This window comes from Chamaea fasciata, unplaced genomic scaffold, assembly GCF_029207755.1.
Source record: "Chamaea fasciata isolate MVZ Bird 193981 ecotype frontalis unplaced genomic scaffold, bChaFas1.0.hap1 SCAF_16, whole genome shotgun sequence".
Classification (NCBI taxonomy): domain Eukaryota; kingdom Metazoa; phylum Chordata; class Aves; order Passeriformes; family Sylviidae; genus Chamaea; species Chamaea fasciata.
Window position 1 is genome coordinate 5,672,077 of NW_027094101.1, and position 18,545 is coordinate 5,690,621.

The following is an 18,545-nucleotide window of genomic DNA, read 5'->3' on the forward strand; positions in this document are numbered from 1 at the left end:
GGACAATCAACTGCTGCTGTGAGGGAGAGGCAGGTAAGAGACGATTCTATTGCAAGAAACAAATCTCAACAACGGTCAGTTTTGGTTCTGAACCTAATAGAAGGGTATTTAACCAGGCTACTAGGTCTGACTATTCACAAAGAAGAAATATTTATTTAAAAGCACGTGTTTCTTGTATTGTTTCATGAAACATCTGTTACTAGTCATTGTGGTTGACAAGATGCTCAAAGGAAGTGCCATTCCCATTCAGCTCCAGAGTATTGTAATTCTTTCTAATTAAATATGGTTTCACTAGTTCACAATGAAATAGATTTCTTAATTAAGAGAGAAGTCTGAAATTTTTCAGGTCTAGCCTATGTGCAATTAAATAACCATTCTGCACCGGCAGTGCTATGCAGAGACCAGCTCTCTTATAACTTGCTATTAGAAAAAGCTTTTTTCCATCTTTTAGTAGAATATTACTTTGAAATACAGGCAATTTTTGAGCTCTTGTAGCTGAGTTACACGGATGATTTACCTGTACTGAGGAATTTATTTTGTGATTGATGGAAACATTACTATATAGTAATAATAATAAAATACTGTTTATAAAACAACTTACATTACAAACAGTGCTCAAATAAGCCAATAATAAAACCACTAATAGTGAACCACAAGCAAGGAACCCTGAGATGTGAAGGCAGCAATCACACAGCCCCGAGCATGGCCGTTCTAGGAAAAAAAAAAAAGAAGAAATGCTGATTTAGAACCAGCCCCTGAGGTGCAGGTAATCATTAATAACCAGTGCTTATGGACAAACAATCCCAGCCTGGGCTTCTTAACCCCATCCAAGCAGAGAGAGTAAAACTATCAGATTTTACAATTCCACATAGCTCCATGTACCTTATAAATAAGCATAAGCGTTTGAATTACATTTTAAAAACCACACTTTAAAAACCCCTTCCTAAACCAAACATGCAGGGAATAAAATACAATAAAGCCATGTGAGGGGTTTTCGTTCTAAAATGAATCCATAAAGAAAATTCCTTTAACTTTCTTCCAACTAGCAATTCTTGGTTCTCTGTACAACTTCCCTCATGTTTCGGGGCTTGGTGGGTTTGGTGTTTTTTGAAAGAGGGGTGTCCTTTTTAATGTCAAAGGCCTAATGTTTTACAATGTTTTAATCCAGGACACAAATTTGCTTGTTGTCAAGTAAGACTGAACATACATAAAATTAACAGCAAGGCCTTTCACGAGAAAAAATTTACAGTGTGAAATGTGGCAACTGTGCATCAAGGTAACAAAAGCCTTAGAACAGATACTCCTCTCAAAAATTAGGGGGATTTTTTCCCCCCAGGAATATTGAGGTTTTGCATTAATATAAGTGGCTTTAATGTCTTAAAATGCCACAAAGAAAAGCTCCCAATACTTAAGCTCAGTCAAAGCAATCTTTGACTAACACAGTGGCTTATATCCCACACTCAAGTTATTTTTTTCTTATACAACAACAGTAGAGGAAAAATTAAGGTGGAAATACATGGCAGTTGATCAAAAGCATCTTTGAAACAAAATTGCAGTGTATTATACGATTCAAAATTCCAGTAACAAGGCAACTGCTTTTCATCATAATACACCGGGGTATAGGCAATAACAGCCATTTAATATCCAAAACAATCCTATCATTCTACACAGGGATGGTTTACTTAATAACATTACATCCAAAAGGCAAGAAAAGATACGTTAACTGAGAAGAGAAGACAACAGTGTGATCTGAAAACAAACTTCAGGTTCCTCATGCAGGATTAGCTCCCTAACTAGCAATAATCACTGTCCCAGAGAATCCAGTCCAGACCTTGGATTATCTGAAAGTTGCTGCAGCCTCTGGTCTCCAGGATCCTTGATCACCCTGGGCTGATCACTCTGTCTGATGCAGCACCAAGCAAACACGAGCTCTAATGCTCAGCTGAGCGTTGCAGCTCTTTGCTGAACAACTGATCACGATTGCTCAGAAGGAAGATGAGCAAGACAGCATCACTATCTCCGTAATACTTTACAGGACGGATCTGCCTGAAGCCAGAGAATAAAAAGACTGAAATCTCCAGGGCTGCAGCATCTCACAAGCCAGAAGCATTGACAGTGTTTGTTAGACAAGATCGAGAAGTTTCTCTCATCTGGCACACACGGATATGAGAGAAAGAGCCTTCACTTCAAATTAAACCTCCTGTCAGGGATGTGTGCTCTGCTAAACACATCAGTAATATGGGTCAATTAAGAGAAATTATTGGTGTTGGTAAAAAAAAAAAAAGTCATTCACATCTGCTTTCTTTATAGGAACATCTGTCACTCAGTCCTGGAGACATTTATTTTGCCATATGAACAGTTGTGTTCAAAAATAAACCCAAGTTTTGCCCACCACACCACACTATAGGTGGTTAGTGGCTGTACATGTTATCTAGCAATCCCTAAATATTGCCACAGCACCTCACAATTATTTCACTTCTGTAACTTCACCTTTCCTGCCTCCATCCTATCCAGAACATCATTATCACACATCAACCTTTTCCACTGACAGCAATTAATACATGCTAGGAAATTTCACCCAAAAAATCATAAATCCATAAAACACTAGTAAAAATAATTATGACATTATGCATCATCCCAAATACAACCACTTAACTATTTTCTGGAGCTTTATGAAACCTTTATACAACTGAACACTAGTCTGCTTGCCACTATTCTCATGACTTGTACCCTGTGATCATTTAAGCAAGTTACACTGGTTTATTGTTTTTTTCTAAGGAAAGATGCAGCTGGCCACACAACGGCAATATTTTGCTTTTCTTTTACTAACACATTAACTGTGACAGTAACAGCACAGTGAGCTGCTCCCAAAACTCCACCTGGGAGCTCTTAACATATGTCAAAATATCTTTTGTTTCTGTGGATGAGGCAGAATTGCAGCTATTGAGATGGGAATCAGCAAAGTCTAAACAAAATAAAGAATATAGAGTTGGGAAACTCTTATTTTCTGACCTCTATTTCTCCTCTGGCTTTCTTCAATTGGAAGAATAAATTTCCCAGCAGCCAAGATGTAAAATGTGATGCTTTTTGATGTGTGAGTCTCTCAAGCTGTATACAATTCTGAAATTGTGTTGTGTTACTTGCACCTGATTCCAAGTAGGAAGCATGTTTCTGCTCGCTAAATACCAGTAAATAATGAAGTTTAATACAGGTTTCAGACCAAGTATGAACTAATGCCTGTAAAGGTGAATGCATTTTAAAGATGGGAGCTTTCTCTCTGAATACTTTTTTCCTTTTAAAGATGGGAGGGGTGAGAAATAGCTTCCCTCTTTTTACTTTTCCGGTTCTATTTATACAATTTTCGCATTAGGAGATAAGTTCCCTCGGAGCTCTGCTTACCCAGCCCATGCATTGTCAGAGCTGAGGTTACTGAGTAACAGGAAATGTGAACTCAGCACTGCTGGGTCAGGGCTTATCTATCTGCACTGGAGTTACTCCTTTATCACCTACTGCTCATTAACTCAGAGTCACCGAAACCTTTGTAAAGAGCGATTTGAATATTCCTTAAACTGGTGCAGTCGTTGATTGGCCTCTCTTTTACTAATAAACACAAAGGGCACAGACAGCTATCCTTGTGTACACCCACCCAAGGCAAATTCAAAAAGATATAAACCCCCAGCAGTTTGCTCCTGGCCCTCAGCCAAGAAATAATTTTAGCTTCCCCACCCCATCCCCAGCAGAGGCCAGGGTTATCAATAACAGGTTTATTCAAAGCACTTCAGTGGAAAGTACAGCAACAAAACCATGTTGCAACTGTTGAGCATTGCCTCGAGTGCACAACTGATCCGTTCTGGAAGCTAAACAGTTAAGTTGATGACCAAAACCTTCCTGAAATTTTTCTGTAATTTCAAAAACAACCATTTCATTACCCCTACATGGTTGGGTGTGCTCTCTGCACAGCCCTCAGCCCTAGAAAGAATAAGGTGACACTTGAAATTTGCATCTTTACTGGAAAACCAACAGAAACATAAAAGAATCACCTGACTTGCATGAATAATGTCAATGCCATTCTTAACTATAAGAATTTAATGTCAACAGAATGAGCCTGGATTAAGGTGCAGCACACAGGGAAATTCTACACACAAAACACCTGCACTGCACAGCCACTTTGCCCAAGGTTTTCTGTCACAGTTTGGAGGAAGTACTGCAAATAAAACGGAAACAATATAAAACCTCCCCTGTCCAACAAACTGTTACATACGGTGAACAAAACCAAAGGCTCTGTGTGAATGACAGTATTCTGAATAAAGCTCATTGAAAAACATATTTCACAGAGCCCCTGAACTACTCAAGAACTGCTCTGGAGAACAGTTACTTTGAAAAGAATGTGAACCTTCAACCTGAAAAATGAGACGTTTCTGAGCTACTGCTGCAACCCAAGACCCTCCATGCAGTGTACCTCTAACTTCAAGAAAGTATCTGGAGCAGTAGTGCTAACCCTCATATGAAAATGTAGACCAAGTGCTAAAATATCTTCTCCAGGTAATCCACAACTCTGATTTTGAAATTTAGACTCATGCACATTTGTCTGATTTCACTTCTTTGAAGTGTTTTGGCAGCTTCTGTGTGTTTTTCAGCAAGCCTTGTTAAAGTGCAACAAGTGGGAAGCCATGAAAACAGAGTGCTGATGCACTGGTCACAAACTACCCTCTCAACCCACAAAAGCCACTGCAGGTTACTGAGAGATTACAACAGAAATGTCCTTCTCCATGAGCTGGTGTAAAAAAACATGATGCTACTGATACATCCCAGACAGACGGGCTGCACTAAAAAAAAATCATGAGCCAACCCTTGCTTATTTATATCTGAGGTTTTAAGAACACTATTCAACATAGTCACTGACTGATGCTGAGCCAGACCCAAAACATCCTTCATACTCCAAGTCTTGTCTTTTAACACCTCATGGTCATTGCAGAGCATCTGGAAAAATAATTTACTGCATGGAGTATTCCAAGAGCCAGAACCCTTGGAAAAATAGAAATACACCTATTTTTAAGCAGGGATCTTAATGGTTTGACATGCCCTGGTTTGTGTTAAGCTTTTGTTGTATTAAGCAAAGGGCGTAGCGTGGTATTTATTCCACAGGCTTTTCCTTTTCTAGACCTCTAGCACTTCAAACAGCACACTGGGAAAAAATGCAGTTGCAAAGGCTGGCCAGTGAGCGTAGGATTACTTCATGAACAGCAAAAAAAAACTCCACTGGATGGCCTCACATACTTAGAAATGGCAGAGACAAACACTGCTTTTCTGTTCTAAAATATCTCATTGCAGAGGAGAATCTGAAGTTTCAAGTCACATGATGATGAAACCATACGTTTGCTAAACATGCAACGTGTATGGTTTGAATGACTTCAGCCAAGTTCCTGTTTCCCTTACAGAACCGCATATTTTTTTAGTCAGCAAGCGCCTGGATTTTTCACTGTGATGTACAGCAGCTGAAGAAGTTATTGTAATATACACACTCTGCTTTCTACAGAAATAGAAAGGGCTATAAGTTCCAAACAATAATTGCATTTCATCTGACATTCCTCAGTGAAAGGCTCAGCCTGTTGTTTCTGTGGAACAATTCCTTGAAAAGGTAAGTGCTTTATATTACTTTGAATATGCAATGTTTTATTTAAGAGGCTCACATAGTGAAGCTAAGGTCGTAATTACAAGTTTTTAGTTTTCCCTTTTTCAGCAACATTTGAACTACACAAAGTAAAATACTGCATCTGGGAAAGGTCCTCAGAAAGCAGAAATGTGTAACGAAGCTGAAATTTGTGATAAAGCTGGGCATTAAGTAGAGAAAATGTGAAGACTTTTCCAGTAAGTACTTCACTCCCACTGAACCAATGGGAGGCGGATGATGAAATACTGTTCAGCGGAGTGGACAAATAACTCCAACCATTGCCTAAAACCAGGCTTTTAAAGGATGGACCTTGCAAGATAATCTTAACCCCAGTATAGGCATTGTATAGGACAGGAAATGCGTCAGTGATGCTGTTTGGGGAGTGTGTTTAAGTTACTGTTTGTTCCACTATATTCTAGAAAAGTAAAAACAAAGCTTTCGGTTTCTCAGGAACTGCTACTTTTCCACACGTTAAGGGTAGGATTTCTTAAGTCTTTACAACTTCAAATACCCGTCCAAGAGTAGGAATAGAGCTCTTACAAGAAAGATGAATACAGTATTTCACATTTTAGTCTCATATACTGCAAGCTGCCCCCCACCTTTTAACTTGGCAGCCGCAGTGTGAAGAGAAAGGACATCTTCTCCCCCCAGATCACGTGTTGTGTCAAGTCGATGCAGGACATCCCCACCACGAGCAGAGTTGCACAAGCAATGTTATGTGTATTGCTTTATGACTGGATGAAAGAATATTTTCCTTCTAAAGGCTGGTGACAGGATGCAGGAAAGACTGCCCTACCAAGCCTTTTATAGAGGAAGAGCTCCAGCTGCCAGGGAGAAACTCCCCTGGTTTAGGAGCTCTTCCTTCTAGACTTTAAATAAACACAAGCCTCCTTGAAACCAAGCTCCCCTTTTGCAAAAGTTAAACATTAAAGTGGGGATGGGGAACCCAAACCCAGTGGAATCTTAGGGACTAGGTCCCCTCAGCACTGAAAGTCCTTTCACAACTTGCTATTTTTACACTGCTTTCTGAACACTGTGCTCACTGTGTTGGAAGTGAAGGCGAATTCACTGTGCTTCAGAAAGTGAAAATCAAACATACTTGCTTTACCTGCTGAATTATGGGGAGGAGAGCAGGCATAGAAAGAGGAAAAAAAATCCAAGGAAAAAGTGAGGCCACATGAAGTTAAGGAAGGATTTGTCATGTGACTGATGGCAAATTAAAGTAAGGGGGACCTGAGATAAAGGGACAAAATACTGGAGCATGACAACACAAAGATAAACCAAGTAGCATACTGCAAATTTCCCTCAGTAACTAATCATAAACAGAAACAGACCTGGCTTCTGCCATAGTTACCATGACTAAATGGAAATATAAAAGTCAGTTCATGTCATAGTATGTTGTAAGAGAAAAAAAAAAATCCGGTCTTGAGGTGTTTGCAGTGTAAGCTGACAGATTCCACTGAAAGAGTAGAGGACTTTCTGTTGTCACCTCCTCCACCCACACCACAGCAGAGCATAAACAATACGTGCATTTTGGAAAAAAAAAAAAAATGTCCCGGCAGTAAATCCAAAAACCAGACAAGAACTCAGGGAATACCAGATCTTCTCACAACAGAGGAAAATGACATAATAAACCCCCTACATTTTTTTATGATGGAAACTCTAAAGTATTTTGAAAAAATAGATGTGGCCAGCTGTATGAATATTCTGAAATAAAACATCATGTGAGAAACAAACCACCCTCTGCTGTTCCCATGGAACATATATTTTTATTTTAAAATAAATTAAATTAGTACTACCAGAAGTCTGTAAAAATTTGCAAACATTAACACTACTACAGCAGAAGCTGTGAGCTCCTTCATCCCACTGTTATTCTAAGCATGAACTTGATGGTTTAGGAAGGTATTAAAAGTGGACAGAGAATTTCTAAAGGCTGCTTTACATGATAGATGAGCACCTTACAATCACAGGAATCACTAAAGCTCCTCGTTGTGATGTATATAAACGTACAGAGGGGTTGTGCCATCTGAGACTATTCCCAATCCATCAGATCCAGGGGCAGCAAGGGAGTCAGGCTGTTCTGGCAGGGCCCAATTTATAACCCCGGTTTGAAAACCTTAATGCAGCCACTTCATGAGGTGCTGAACAACGCATCTCGGAAAGAGCTACGTACCCTCAAATTTTACTGAAAGCATTATGAAGAGACAAAATATTAAAAAGAAAAAAACCCCAGACTGTCAGAAAGTCAGAAATATACAGGTAGGGGTGACCCTTTTAGAGAGAATGCACGTGTGTTTCAGTTTGTAGGAAAAACTGGGCACATCTGATTGTACCCCCTGCACAGGAGCCTTTCCTACCACAATCTCAGCTCCAAATTGCCATTTGCTTTTTTTAGTAGTGAGACACTGGAACCAAATATGAAAAGAGTCTCTGACATTATCACTGTGATTCTTTTAAGCTTCTAGGAATAATTTAAGGGGAGTAGTTAATAACTACAGCATTGACTTTAATCGTATTTTCCAAACTAAAAAATATTTCAGAATTCGCTACAAACTGCTAGGAGATATTTCTTCATCTATAATAAGCACTTTATTGAATTCAAACAAGAATTATACTCACACTGACTAGCCACAGCAAAGCTGCAAACAGCTTGCTCTTACGGGAAAATTCTGTTTTTGTGGGAATCCTAAGGTCATTCCCTTTAAAACTGCACATGTAAAATTTTTTCCTTAGCTGAGAATTCTAATACTTACACTAATTATAATTATAAATATATAGTTGCACTGTTATTTCCCCAAAGCGAGCATGTTAATTCTAGGCTGAAGAGATTCCTTTCGTTTAAATCCTTCCTCAGATGAGGTAATTTAAAATACATACAATTAGGTGAGGATAATAATATTTAGATGGAGAGGAAGCATCAATGTTAATTATTTAACAATCATGTTCATGTGTGCGGTTATAACTGAAACTGTTTCAGGCTCCCGTCTTGACACCAAATGAGAGCAAAACACATCTTTAACCTCTGCTTAACACTGTGCTGGGTAATGAGTAACACACCACAATGTGCAAGCAGGTGGGTACAGGAAGAGAAACCAAGATGGTGCACTTGCTTGCACAGTAAGCTGCAGTTGCTGAAATATGCTGCATTAAGACTTACTTTGTCTTAAGCGCCCAAAGAGTATTTAAATAAAATTCAAAATACATTGCTATGGTCATAATTGAACACAGTATCAGTACCAAGGCCAGGTCCCGAGCAAATTTATTCAAGTTTTGGCATCTTTTTTTTTTCCTGTAATTTGATATAAGGCCATATGATTTCCTGTAAAGCCCCAAACTATGTCCTTTGTTTCCTTTGCAATGATGTTACCAGAAAAGTTGAATGCTGCTAAATTATTCTGAGATTCTCTGCAACAACAGTGAGCACAGTTAGTTGGCCCATAAAAGTTGTTGACAAGATAATGGAGATGTTCACAGTACCAGAACTGAATTCTTCTATTCAGCCCTGCAAAAGGCCTGATGGAATTTGCAGGTAACACTGTAGGCTCTGGTGGAACAGCCCTAAATGTAAGTATTTCCTAATCTTGATGTTAACATTGTGTGGGATGATAACAGACTCTCAGATGCTCAGCTGGGAACAATCCTTCACCAGATTAAGCTTCAAATCTCTCTTCTAACAAAAGATCAAAATTTCACTTACAGTTTCCTTCATCCTTGAGATTTCTCCCAAGTATTTAAGAAGAATTGTAGATGTTAAATTTTCACACAAAAGAATTGCTCTTATTTAATAACCTATTTTTAAGCTTCAAAATTATATTGACTCTTAACTTGCTTCAGAGACTCCTGCCTGTTTTGCCCACCAGTTCTTTCCTACATGGTGCACCTCAGCTCAGAGGCTGGAACAGAGCCTGACCAGCCCACCCTTCCCTCCTGCAAGGCCACCTGTAACACAAACCATCTTCCCTGGCTGCATCAGTCCTTCCTGGAGTGGAGTCTCTCAGAAAATAACCTCTTCTACAAAGGAAGAAACTCTGTCTTTAAAAAGGGACAAAGAACACGGCTGAATCAAAACATAACTCCATGCTTTTCTATAAATGAAATTATAATTATGTAAGATTATATACACATTTAATCAAAGCCACTTTGATAAGTCAACTTTTCTAATTAAAACGAGTATTAGAATTCCAATTTTGAGGAGAGATTAGAAATATCAGAAATGTGAAGTAGTGTCAGAGGTAACAACCATAAATTAACTGTCAAACAGTATTAAGACACTGACTTATCTATAATGAGCACTGCTTAAAAACATTAATGCATCTTTATGAATTTTTACCAATTTAACATTGCTTTCATTTTAAGAGTTAACATCACTAGAATCCCCTTATGGAAAAGGCGTTGTGTACAACTAAGTATGTAGCTTCCCGCCACTGTGACTTATAGAAACTTCCGTAGGGAGAACTCCATGGTCCTGTCTTTGCCTGCTTGTTCAGACCAGCTTTAGGTAAAAGAGAGCAAAGTAAAAACACCAAAGTCTAACACAAAATTGGAATCTTTGTAAATAAAGATGATTTTTTTCCCCAGAAAACACTCTACACTTTTTCCAGTGCTGATCTTTAATCAGACGTTCCAAATTAATTAGGAATAGTGGGTTCATTATCTCATGTTTAAATATATTTATTCTTTGCAACTAAAAAAGGTATGGTATTTTCTGCATCAATCAGTACAAGGTGAACAGAAATTTCCTCTTACAAATTGAGCTAATTACACTTTTGGGTGGTCTGGAAAATGTATATATCCATATCCATTACAGTTTTCCACAAGTACATATTATGTTCTCATAAAAGCTTTCTGGCTTAAAAGAAAGGAGCCTCCAAGCATTTTTACAGTAACAAAATCATTGTATCAACATATCACAGAGTCATTACAGCTAACAGCCTATCCATATTGCTCTCAAAATTCCCTGTTTCCAGGAGTTTATAATGCAGCTGTAAGAAATGGCCCTTGCTAAAACTTTATCAACAGGCTTATAATGCACCAGAAATTGTTTCCTCAAAGTTGAGTATGCAGGCAAGCATTTTTTTTGCCATTTTATGCAACAGCTGCATCTAAGAAATAGATGTTATTATTAATAACAGCATTATTAATGTTTAAAGATGTTTTAGTATAAAAGCAGTTTGTTCATAACAGTTCTTAAACATTCTCATTAATTTTATACAGGCTCCTCAGTACAGACTGCAGTTATGAAAGGCTTTTTTTTCACAACAGAAATGAAGCAAAACTAAAACAAAGAAAGGAATGTGGCTCGTGCCTCATATTGTGATTATCTTTGCATTTTCCTCAGTATGTGGTGTGAGACTGCAGCTGGGTTCAAATGATACAAAATTCCCACCCTTGTGACAGGACAGTGGAGCTTTTTGTGGCTGGAGCTGCTGCCCACACACTGGATTGCCCTGCAAACCGCCTTGGCCTTTTTTGGCAAGATGGGGAGGAAAAGCAGCTCCACCTAAACAGAGCCAGCTCCTTTCTCACCCACTGAACAGCCGATATTCCATATATTCCACAGGCAATGTGAGCGTGCTGGATCCTGGCTGTCCACAAAGCTGAGCTGCATCAAGTGAGGAAAAGGGGGAAGTGGTAAGAGCAGAAACCACATCCAAAATAAAAAGGATTACTCTGGCTAAAAATAATTGCAAGCTAACTTGGGTAATAACACAGGAGTGTAAAATCCACCAACAAATTACTGCATTTATTCTGAACAAATGGTTCATATGCCTGACTGCACATAATATATTCAATGCAAAAATAGGCGTTAAAACTGTACTTTAAAACTTGTTTCACCTTCCTTTTCCAGTTCAGTTTCAAACACAGTTGGACAGGAAAAGCACAGTGTGGAAAGAAGGATGACTTGTCACAACATGACGTGGATCAGCTACCCAAGCAAGAGCCAGCCTTTCACTTCCCCAGAAGAAATCGAAGCCGTCATAGCTTCTCAAAACATCATATCCAGACTTATGCACTGTTACATTGCCTTTTTTGTACCCATAGGATTAATAGCTGGCATATGTATTTTGATCATTCTCATAAGGAATCATTTGCAGAACAGAAGAGCAAGCTTGGACTTACTTCTCCTATACTTCACCATCAGCAATATCATAATGATTTTTTTGTCCTTTACTGTCATCACTAGACCAGACTATTTAACAGCAACCCACCTCGCCTGTAGCGTACTGTCATTTTTTTTCAACTTTGGTTATTTCAATTCTCACTATGTTTTCATTTTGGCACTTCTCACACTGTTACTGGAGAGATTTCCACCACGGACTGCTCTGTGCAGAGCCACCCAAAAACCCATCTTGTGTTTTGGGCTTGTACTCACATACACCTTCTGTTTGTCCCTGACGGAGGCACTGCTGGTGGGCACTGACAATTACCAGCTGGAAGCAGACTGCCAGTTGGATCCATTATTTGCATGTCCTGAATACGAGATTGTTAAATTCACCTTTGGGTTTGGAATCCCGTCATTACTCCAGATCCTCTGTTTCACTGTTCTGTGGGCAAAAGAGGCACCTGCTGAAGCTCCAGCCTTGCAGCAGCACATCCGCACTTACCCCGCCGTGTACGCGATCGGCGTGACAATTTTTATTTGCCGCCTGTTTTATAACGTCATGATTCTATTCAGGACAACCCTGAAACTACAGAGGAGCATTGGGACCACAAAGAACGAGCTTGTGATGAACATTGCAGAAATAGTGTTGTTCTGTGAGAGCTGTGCTAGTTTAGTAGTTATACTCTGTTTTCATAAACCATGCAAGGATGAAATACTTAAAGTCATACAGAAGTGCCGAAGGACAACCCATGCCAGCAATCACCTTGAAATACCAGAAACAGCCATGACCCATCAACGTGGGTCTCAGTAACATTTGCCCTTCTAAACAACTCCCACTCCACTTTGCTTTTTAGCTTGTGGGTTTTGGTTTGGTTTTTTACTTCTTCAAAAAAAAGGGCAATTGTTCCTTCTTTAGAACCCAAACTTGGCCTATCTTACAGCTAGCAGTACTGGAAGGGAAATTATGGTCAGTTCTAGTACTTACAGTGATCTGTGAGAAACCCTCCAGGGTCTGGGGTTGTTTGGGGTTTTTTTGCATATATACATATATATTTAAAAAATCTATTTTCCTGCAAGCATTGCTTCAAAGTCAGGTAGAAAGATAAGTACTGTTGCCATAGAACTGTGCTTCTGCAATAATATCAATAGCCAAGCAGAGCCGCAAACAAAAATGTGGCAGAAAGCAGCTTTGAACAAAGGTCAAAATCCACAGTCAGAGCATTTTCTCAGGTGTGCTTCCTCCTTTGACTTCTTACCCTTTAAACTACTTATTTCTATAACACTGGTATATATAATTCCAGCGGCAGCAGCAGTGAAATTTTTGTCTGAATTCCTGTGCCAAAAAAAAAAAATTAAATTAAAAAAAAAATCAAATTAATGGAAATACGGGTCCATAAAGGAAAGCTTTGGGTCCTTTGTGAGGCACTGAACTGGAAAGATCAACAGGATGGCTAATTAAAACTTTGTGCAAGAATGAAAGCTTTTCATTAATGTACTCTGAGCTTCCACTTTGCATTTAGACTTACAGCAATTATTGATTTAAGCCATTCCTGATGAGTTCATTCAGAAGTATTGAAGTCATTGGAGGAGTCACATTCAGTAATACACTTACTGAAAAACAGAGAAAAGCCAGCCCAGAACAGCAGAACTGAGGTACATTTTTAAGAAGGCAAACAAAACCCAAGCCCCAGTTCCTAACTGGAATCAAGGCTCTGCTGGAGACAAGATAGAAGCATTTTACATTTGGATGAGAGTTGATGGGTAAATGGTGCAAAAAGAGGAAAAAATCTGAATAAAACAGCTCTGGTGCAGGAGTTTGGATTAAGCTCTGCAGGATCAGTAGCGGACGCAGCTGAGATGTAGGCGCAAAGCTGTAAATGCTTGCTTTGAGCCCATTGTTACTGCCACCAAATCTGGCCAGGAGCCACCTCAGGCATTTGGCTTCAGCTTTATCTTCTCCTCTTACAAAGGTGGAGCGAACGGAAAGAGGAAAAGCACAAAATTGTTCTAAAACTTGGATTATGATGTAGACTTAGATGGCAGAGTTATAAAAATACAGCGCTGTGATGAGGAAGTAACTTGGAGAGTTCTGAGAAAAGCTATTCTGATGCTTAAATCAGTGCCTTTGTATGAAACCCAGGTGCTAAAGGAACTGAGAGGGTTTTTTTGCAGTTATATCCCCTGAAAGACCTTCCTGATGGGGTGCAGTTTTGTGTGGGGAGCCGGTGTAAATCAGCATGGGCTGCCTGAGAGAGAAAAGCAGGAACTGATTAATCAAGATGAACATCTTCCACAGGACAACAGCCAAGTGCAGAAATGGAAGAATAATAATCATATAGAATATAGATCAAGTATCTAGACATATGGATCTAGCCTTGGACATCCAAATCCTGAAACGTATGGAGCATGACTGTACCACATGCAAATAAAGGGCAACATATAATCCCAGTATGACTGTAAGGACCAACATTTCCACAAGATGTAAAAATCAGCTGGTAAGATGTCTGCATTACATTGTGTCAGCCTGTTCCCCTGTTCAATTTTGTTCTGCTGCCAGCACGAACAGATGGATCATTAAAGAACTCTACATATAAACAGATCATTATAGAACGTGGTCAGAAAGGAAGTACGTAGATAAGAATCATCTCTTTGAACACAAGAGCCAATTTCATACTTGTGAAAGGAATTCTCAGATGGCATCAGAGGTTTTGTTTTGCACCTGAGAAGAGGGAGATTAAACAACAGACCAAAGATCACCTTGCAGAAAGAAGTCTGAAGAGATGAGTTGTAAGAGCTGTACATCAGTGGAAAAGCTGACAGACTGAGTGAAAGAATATGTCAGAAGATGCAAGCTGTTTATCCCAGCTCAGAAAGTCAGAGTTTCAGCTGCACTGTGGATAAGGAAGATATTTTGTAGTATGGGAATTACGCGGGAATGATTCTACTTTATTTACAGCTTCCATAAATTTTATATTTAAGGATGAAGGAATAAATATTTTGTTGTTTCTGAGTCCTGAGTTACTTTGGAAGGTGCCTAAAAGAAAATGGAGTCAGTAAAAGTTAGCTGGGAGTTGGAAATCGAGTGATGGTGAGTGAATGGCAGTAATACACCTGTGAGGAGCCACAAGGCTGAGCAGGGCATGAAGGTGCTTCATGATACTCTCAGCAGGGCACACAGCCAGAGCAGAACCACACCCAAGGGTCACAGACAATAAAACCTGTAGGGACCTACTGTCAGATGTAGGATCTGAGAGTGAGTACACCTTGTCAGAATGAATGACTGTGTGTGAGCCTGGGAGCACGCTTGGGTAAAGCTCCTGGCTGCCATCTGTGAGATGTGAGTACATGTACTCTGATCTCCTCCCTGTCCACGTGGAAAAAACCTGAGTATTTTCTGGATGGCTGGTTATATTGCCATGAAGAAATCTCTCTATACGATGAAAAGACTTTGCAACTGAACACAAGAAAACAAAGGTAAACAGAAGGGAAGAGGTTGAAAAATGCAAAACAGTAACTCAAATAGTTATGAGTATATATTTTAGCAATACAGAAATATTCTCATAGAATTATTCTTCATGAAGTCAGAGCTTACATTAAAGTTTAGGACAATGAACACGTGGTTGTAGAGAAAATCTACTTGCATCCAGCTAGAAAATGAGAGCAAACACCCCTGTGTGCAACAGAGAAGGAACACAAGCAGTTTCCCAAAATCCTTCTGATTTACTCTGATATGAGGAAGAGCAGCTTTAGCTAAGATTAAAAGTAATGATTTTTAAATAATTAATAATCCAAAGAATATTTTTAAGGACAAAATAAAATCTCCATGCTCTGAGATTTTTTTCCCTTATGCAGCTCGGTTGAACCCTTACTTCTCCCAGGCTTCACACAGTTGTGAACAGTATGTTCCAGAAGAAATACAGCACGTATTTTTATAGGCAGGCTGTCAAAATTAACTGAAGGGATATACTGGAAAGTTCAAAGAAGAATATTTTACTTCTGTCTTGGTAATATTTGTATCTTTCCACGACTTTGGTCTGCATTTGAAAAAACTACTTTGTTCAGCAGATGAAGAGAAATGATCAGGCTGCTGAAGTTAAAGCTTGAATTTCTGAGTTGGTAACATGTTTGGGAAAAGAACTCCGGACTCATCATTAGTCATCATTACATTCTAATATTAAACTTACAGACACTGAAAGGGCACCAGTATTATTTATCTTGATTTTGAGGTAGCTGCAGAAGATTTGGGGCAGAGTGAAAACTCAAACAATTCAGCCAAAATAAGTACTCTACATAATGTGTCTACATATATGTTGCACGACAAATAAATTCACTAATGGACAGAATAAAAGAATGCATTTCACTTCCATGGTACAAAGTGTCCAGCAAAGGACTTCCAGACTTAGCCAATAAAAAATTATTTATGTTTTGCAAATTTATTTTTTTTAATAGCATTTGAATTTAGCCTGAAGTCCTATGATAGGGCCTTGAGCAATCTGGTTTAGTGGAAGGTGCCCCTGCTCATGGCAGAGGCCTTGGATCTAGATGCTCTTTAAGATCCCTTCCAATCCAAACCATTCTAGGATTCTGTGATCTTTCACTAGACAACATCTTGTGGCCCCATTTAGTGAAATTTTTAGATTATCCCTTAAGAGTTTTGCAATATATGCTTTAAGAAAAATAAAAACGTTTTACCAGAATAGTTTGAATGGATTTGAATGGGCGTAGTCCCTGCAAAAGGGAAAGGCTAAACTTTTAAAAATTATTTTTAGTAAGAAAAATGCATTCTCAGAATTACTGGCAACTGAAAAGCCTAAATACACAAAATACACTCCCATCCAAGGTTTTCTGAAAGCACAGAAACAATTAATTCCAGCTCAAACTAAGTTTGATTATTTGCAAGGAAGATTATTTGCTGCTGAGTTTGGACAGGATAAAGTATGAGGGTGCTTTGGAGCAGGGTAATGGATGCTGATTTCATTCGGTGCTTGAAAAAGATGAGAGAGAATTTGGACATCAGTCTACCTGGAAAACCTCATGAACAGTACAACAGCATCTGTATTTCCTCTAGAGATAGTTCTCCAGTACAGATCCTTACACAAATTTTATTTCTGCGAATAGTTACATTAGCGTAAGCATTCCAATACAATTTTAATTTATGCTTCCTTCCCCTTCCATGAAATACAGTGCCTTACTTTTTTTCAGCTTTCCATATCCTTGCCCTGATCTAATTTCTCCAGGATTCAAAAGCTTCATACCCAAAACACTTCTAGACTTCTGAGAGAATCCAAGAGTCTCTTGCATCTTAGACGGCTTATCCAGCTGGAGAGGCTGGCACAAGAGCTGTGATGCATCAGATCTCTCAACATTGTTCTCCCCCATACTCACACCTCCCACTTTCCTTCTCCTCAGCTGCCACCTTTCAGCAGCACAGTAACAGGCACATATGTTGAAGTCTGCTAAACTACACACAATATCTTCTATTATACCCCAGATTCAGCCTCTTGGTAGCACTGAAGTACATCACAGCTACACCAGTGCTTCTTGAAAGACTCTCTGGTGTTAGACATGTTTACTGAGATATTTACAGAGCTTTACACATTGAGTGCCTCATGAAAAACAAAGCAGGAAAATTCCAAATGCTGGATTACCGAGGTCTGACATTATACAAATGCTACTGCACCAGTTGCTTTCACACGTGTTCTCAGCAACAATCACAGTAAGGTAAGACAGGTGGAGCTTTAAGACTCAGCACTGTCACAACCGTGACCGTGGATCATTAAGGCAGTCACTGTAAAGTCCTATGGAATACCTGCCACTGACAGGGAAAGAGCAAAAGTACAACGTTCAGCAGCTGCTAAAATTACTTCAAAGCATTTTGTGGAATATGGAAATGACAAACAGTGAGATTAAGATAGATTAATCAGTAACAATAATTTGACTGCATGAACAAGGGCCTGAAAATGCTGTGATCTGCTTTAGGAAACAGGATTTAGAGGATTCACACGATCATCTCATAAAATATTTAGAGAAATACAGAACTCATTAATTACAATATAATAATATACCAAATTACCATAATACTAAATATGACCTCTTGCGTTTCACAGTTTTTCTAGCACAGAAAACAGCGACTTCTTGAGTCTTTTGAAAGACAATTTCCTTACAATTCTGGAAGAATGGCAAAGCGACACATTTCTTACCACGAATTCAAACAAGAAAATTATCATTCAGACTTATACATTTTAATAGTAAATCAGCTGATATTCGCAGCTAAACAAGCAAGGACAGACAGACCAGCTGATTATCAAACCCAGGCCCCCATAATAAAAAACAACTGACACCCAGAAGTGAACATTACACATGAAGAAAAGTAAAAAATCCTTCAGGCCCTTGCAAGATCAGTGGAAGCTCTGAAGGACAGAACTAAGTACAGCAAAACCACATGACCAACAAACAACAATAAAGACTCTTTTTAATCCCGCTCTTTTATGACAGCAAAAAATTAAGACCTTCAAAGCTGGTATCACAAGATTTTTCTAACATTTACAATATTCCAGTCCTACAATGCAATCATATTTGTGCACATCTCAAAGCAAAACACTTTAGGCTCTGTCCTCATCATCCTGTATTAAAACACCCTATTCCACACACTGAAAATCTTCTGTTTAGAAAAATTTTACCAGCACCAATCTGCGCAAACATTTTTGTTTGATCTAAATAATAACTGGTTCCAAAACTATTAATGAAGAGTCATCGTGCAAGAGTATCTTT

The 18,545-nt window shown here is 38.9% G+C and overlaps 2 protein-coding genes across 2 annotated transcripts in view; one reads left to right on the forward strand and one right to left on the reverse strand.

Moving 5' to 3' along the window:
* The window catches only part of CUNH7orf50 (chromosome unknown C7orf50 homolog), a 124,728-nt gene that overhangs the window by 83,155 nt on the left and 23,028 nt on the right, over window positions 1-18,545 (reverse strand). The window lies entirely within an intron of this gene.
* LOC136297875 (uncharacterized) lies at window positions 5,401-14,756 on the forward strand. Its single transcript, XM_066198173.1, has 2 exons — window positions 5,401-5,638; window positions 11,520-14,756. The coding sequence occupies exon 2, from the start codon at window positions 11,569-11,571 to the stop codon at window positions 12,583-12,585; it is 1,017 nt and encodes a 338-aa protein (XP_066054270.1). The 5' UTR covers window positions 5,401-5,638; window positions 11,520-11,568; the 3' UTR covers window positions 12,586-14,756.